Raw genomic sequence first — 5,160 nt, 5'->3', positions numbered from 1 at the left:
CATGCCTTATTCACCTATGTGGCCTCAATATCAGTTTCCACGCTAGCAATAGTGGGCTCCTCAAACTAGTTTGAATTATTCATGGTCCCCGACCTAGTATGGACCATCTCCTCCTGGACAGTTTCCCTAATTGATACGACAACAACAACTTCATTTTCCCTCTAACATACCTCCTGGTAATCCGCCTATTTGCCCTCAACTTCCTATCCAACCCAATCTAAATCCTAACAACAAAGGGACTTAGCAAGCTAACACCCTCAACCTTCCTTCCTACTGTGTCTCTATTGCAGAACTTTATGAGATGAAGTTGAGATCTGGGCAGGTAGTAGATGCTCAGCCCTCACCTATTATTATTGAACAAGTTGACAGTGAGGTTAAAGAACTAGAAACAGTTGAAGAGAAATCAAACCAAGCTAGTAACAATCAAACACCTCCTCAACTACTAATTACTAAAGAACACTGAGTTGACTCGCCCTATCCTAAAAGGTTGGCCTTGAGTAAACAGATCCCTCAAGATGAGTTTGAATTTTTAGGGGAGTTAAAAAATCTATTTGTTAAGATCCCCCTATTAAAAGCTACGAGGGATGTACCTATATATGCAATAAATCTTAGGGAATATTGTGCTAAAAATCCTAGAAAGAGATCAAGGGACCCACTCACTATTCATGTGATGGGAAAGTTATCAGATTTTATGCTGGGAAAGGCTATGCCTGTGAAATATGGGGATCCAAGGAACCCAATTCTAACTGTACAAATTAATGGAGTGGAAATTTTGAATGTACTGGTAGATTTGGGTGCTGCTATAAATGTCATCACTGTTGAGGCTATGCATACATTGGGTCTTCGAAACCTCAAACATACACCTACTATGTTAGAATTAGCAGATAGATCTATAGTCAAACTAGTAGGAAAGTTAGAAGACATTACAATCTCAGTTGATTCATGGCATTATCTTGTGGATTTCCTAGTGCTACAAACACAGTCCCCAGCTGGTGGCCACCCCTTGATTCTGGGAAGACCGTGGTTGGAAACCGCAGACGCCTACATTGGGTGTCGTTATGGAAATATGGTTATCTCAAATGGGCAGGTTACTAAAAACCTTGTGTTATACCCTCCTGCAGAACCTAGCCCGTCAGTGAAACCATCTTGTCGTAAGAAACCTCTACCAAAGGAAGAGTCTGAGTCTGAAGATGAAGAATTAAGACCAGTTCTTACTATTGGGCAGGCCCTTTAGCTGAAAATAGAAACTGAGGATGATACAATTACTACCTTCATTAGCGACCCCTGTTCTGTTTCAGATTCAAACCAACGAATTCTAGAATCTGTCTTGAGTTGTGAAACACAAGAAAGTATTGAAACAATAGATGGATTTGAAGAACTGCCTACAACTGTGTCCCATGACAACATTTTTGTAGAGATAGAGCTAGGAAAGACCCTGAATATTAACCCAAATTTGTCAGAATCCCAGACAAAACAACTTCTAGATGTTCTCCGAAATCACAAAGAAGCCTTCACCTGGGACTATACAGACATGAAGGGGATTCCTGCCAATCTATGTACCCATCATATATACATCAAAGAGGATTGTCGTCCTATGAGACAGCCCCAGAGGAGAATGAACCCCGCTTTGAAAAACATTGTCAAGGAAGAACTTCAAAAGCTGTTAGATGTAAGATTTATTTACCCCATCTCAGACAACCAATGGGTTTCCCTATTGGTGATTGTTCCCAAGAAAAATGGTAAATGGCGGATATGTGTAGATTATAGAGAATTAAACAAGGCAACACAGAAAGACCATTTCCCTTTACCGTTCATTGACCAAGTCTTGGATACTTTGGCTAGGAAGAAGTTCTTCTCCTTCTTGGATGGGTTTAGTGGGTACAACCAAATCCAGATAGCTCCCAAGGATCAGGATAAAACCACTTTCACGTGCCCTTGGGGAACTTTCGCATACCGAGTCCTTCCATTTGGTCTCTATAATGCACCTGCAACATTCCAAAGGGAAATTTTAGGGATTTTCTCTGATCTGGTAGATGACAGTGTTGAAATATATATGGATGATTTTACTCCATATGGGAACTCATTTGAAGAAGGGCTGGAAAATCTAGAAAAAGTTCTTGAAAGATGTAAACAGATGCATGTCTCTTTGAGTACAGTGAAGTGCCACATGATGATGGAGGAAGGAATAGTTCTGGGACATTTGCTTTCAGCTGCTGGAATTCAGATGGATCCAGCTAAGGTAGAGGTAATATTGCACTTTCCAATACCCAAAACACCCACACAAGTATGTAGCTTTATCGGTTGCGCTGGTTATTATAGGTGCTTTATAGAAAAATTTTCTAAGATAGCACATCCACTTTTTCAATTGCTGACAAAAGATGTAGATTTTGTGTGGATAGATGACTGTGATGCAGCCTTTGTGAAGATCAAGGAAATTGTCTGTACAGCTCTGATCCTTTAACGTCTGGATTGGACATTACCATTCCATATCCATGTTGATGCCTCTCAGACAGTAGTTGGGGCAGTTTTGGGACAACAAGTAGACAAGGTGCCATATGCAGTTTACTATGTTGGTAAGGACTTGGCTCCTACCGAGTTAAAATACACAGTGACTAAAAAATAATTTCTTGTTGTCATATACACCATCAACAAGTTCTGGCATTATATTACCGGGTATCCTACCATTGTACACATTGATCACTCACCAGTCAAGTATCTAATGAATAAACCCATTACTCCTGGTCGTATTACAATATGGTTGATGTTACTTCAAGAATGTGATATCACCATAGTAGATAAACCAGGAAAGGATAACGTGGTTGCTGATTTTCTATCTAGACTAGATAATAATGCTGAAAGTACACCCATAGAAGATAGTTTTCTAGATGAACATTTTTTTGCAATTTCTGCTAAAACTCCGTGGTATGTAGATATTTCTAACTATCTTGCTATAGGTAAGGTACCTCGTCACTTATTATACAAGGAACAACAGAGAATTATTCATCACAATACCTGATATTCATGGATAGCAGGATACCTTTTTCACACAGGGGCTGATCAGCAGATTCGGTGTTGTGTGTTTGAGGATGAAATTTATGAGATATTGAAGGTTGTCCATGATGGCCCTTGTGCAGGGAATTTTGCAGATAAAAGAAGAGTCTACAAGGTGTTGCAAATGGGATATTATCGACATTCTATTTTTCGGGATGCTTGAGATTATGTCCGAGGATGTGACAGTTGTCAACACATGGGGTAGCCTAGAAAGTATGATGAAATGCCATTGTAGCTCCAGGTAGTCCTTGAGTCTTTTGAGAAGTGGGAAATTGAATTCGTTGGAACTTTTAACCCACCTTCTCATCAAAAGGTTCACATTCTAGTCTGCACTGATTATGTGACTAAGTGGGTGGAAGCCAGAGCTGTTGCGAAAGCAACGGAATAGGTGGTTTCAAATTTTCTTTTTGAAGAGATTTTTGCTTGGTATGGTACTCCAAGGGAGATTGTTTCAGATGGAGGGGCACAGTTCACATCCCACATGATAGCAAAGCTTATGCAAAAATATGGAGTCAAACATAGGGTGATGTCTCCATACCACCTTGAGGCGAATGGACAAGTAGAAAGTACAAACAAGGTATTGGAAAATATCTTGACAAAGACTGTAGCAAGCCATTGTCACGATTGGCCTCAAAAAATTCCTTATCTCTCTAGGCATATAGGACAACATGGTGGAACACAACTGGGTTTTCACCATTTGAGTTAGTCTATGGGAAATCCCCCTTGTTTCCGATGGAATTTGAGATCAGCACACTCAGTACAACTTTGGAAGTAGGATTGGACTTATGGGAGGCCCAGAAACACCGAATGGAATAGATAAATGAGTTAGATGAAATCCGTTCAATGGGAGTCTAGAAAACTACTGCTATCCAACAACAGAGAATGAAATGACATGATAAATTTATCAAGAATAATGTGTTTCATAAAGGAGATTGAGCACTACTATATGATTACCGCTTTAAATATTGTAAATGGAAGCTTCACACTTGTTGGATGGGACCCTATGAAGTGGACACTGTGTTTGACAATGGAACAGTCAGATTGGTTACGATAGATGATACTTGTGCTTCCTTCTTAGTGAACAGACACCATCTGAAATTATACCACCGTCCAACTTCTAGGGATGCCTTCATCAAACATCTCTCTGATAAATCTGGTTTGATGGTTGTTGGTGCAGAGAATGCTTCCTCTGCATTCTCCTAACGATATATATATATATATATATATATATATATATATATAGATAAAATAATATGTTGTTACTACTTACTTGTTTGTCTTTTTGCAGGAAGTACTATCGAAATACAATGATGTGGAGCTGACAAATTTTCCAAGTAATAGTTGTTGCTGATATTTCCAAGAAATTTTCTAAGTGTCAGATGTTGTTACTCCTTGGGTGTTGTTACTCCACCACTGTTGTTACTCCTGGAAAATTTTCTAAGTGTCAGATGTTGTTACTCCACTGCTGCTGTTACTCCTGGAAAATTTTCTAAGTGTCGGATGTTGTTACTCCACCACTGATGTCAGGTGTTGTTACTCTACCACTACTGTTACTTCATTGCTACTATTACTCCTAGAAATTTTTATAAGTTCTAGATGTTGTTACTCTTCCACTGTTGTTACTCCTACAAAATTTTCTAAGTTCTGGATGATGTTACTCTGTCGCTATTGTCACTCCGTTGATTACTCTACCATTACTCCACCACCAGGTAGGTCGCTAGGTACGTCTCCATTGACTTTTATGGATTCAATTAAAATATTCCATCGTCGAGACATTTATGTGCCATGGACAGCTACATTTAAGTTGGGGGGGTGTCATCATAAGTGAATGACGACGTATTTAAAAACCACATTAATGACATATCATATATCATTATTAAACCTTGTGCAAATGGTATGCTCATAAATCCTGTCATTTCGTATAATCATTTTGATGCATTGGAATTTAAATTACATACATTCTGATAACCAATTAGTCTTTTCCAATTCATACGAATTAATTACCATAATCATTTCATTGCACTTACCATGATTTGCCATAATCCTTTGCATTTTTTGAAAAATCACCAGCCGCTTTCACCACCTTTTACCCCGCGTTCCACCATGTTG

The 5,160-nt window shown here is 39.0% G+C and overlaps 1 protein-coding gene across 1 annotated transcript; it reads left to right on the top strand.

The window, feature by feature from the left end:
• Positions 1-670: 670 nt before the first annotated feature.
• LOC149165368 (uncharacterized) lies at positions 671-1,234 on the top strand. Its single transcript, XM_089429787.1, has one exon. It carries the CDS (start codon positions 671-673, stop codon positions 1,232-1,234), a length of 564 nt encoding a protein of 187 aa, XP_089285913.1.
• The last annotated feature ends 3,926 nt before the right edge of the window (positions 1,235-5,160 follow it).

Source organism: Pinus tabuliformis, chromosome 5_1, assembly GCF_031772625.1.
Source record: "Pinus tabuliformis cultivar Carrire ecotype Pingquan chromosome 5_1, CPIR1, whole genome shotgun sequence".
In the NCBI taxonomy this organism is placed as follows: Eukaryota; Viridiplantae; Streptophyta; class Pinopsida; order Pinales; family Pinaceae; genus Pinus; species Pinus tabuliformis.
Note: the sequence above shows the minus strand (reverse complement) of the source record. Positions and strands in the feature narration are given on the sequence as shown.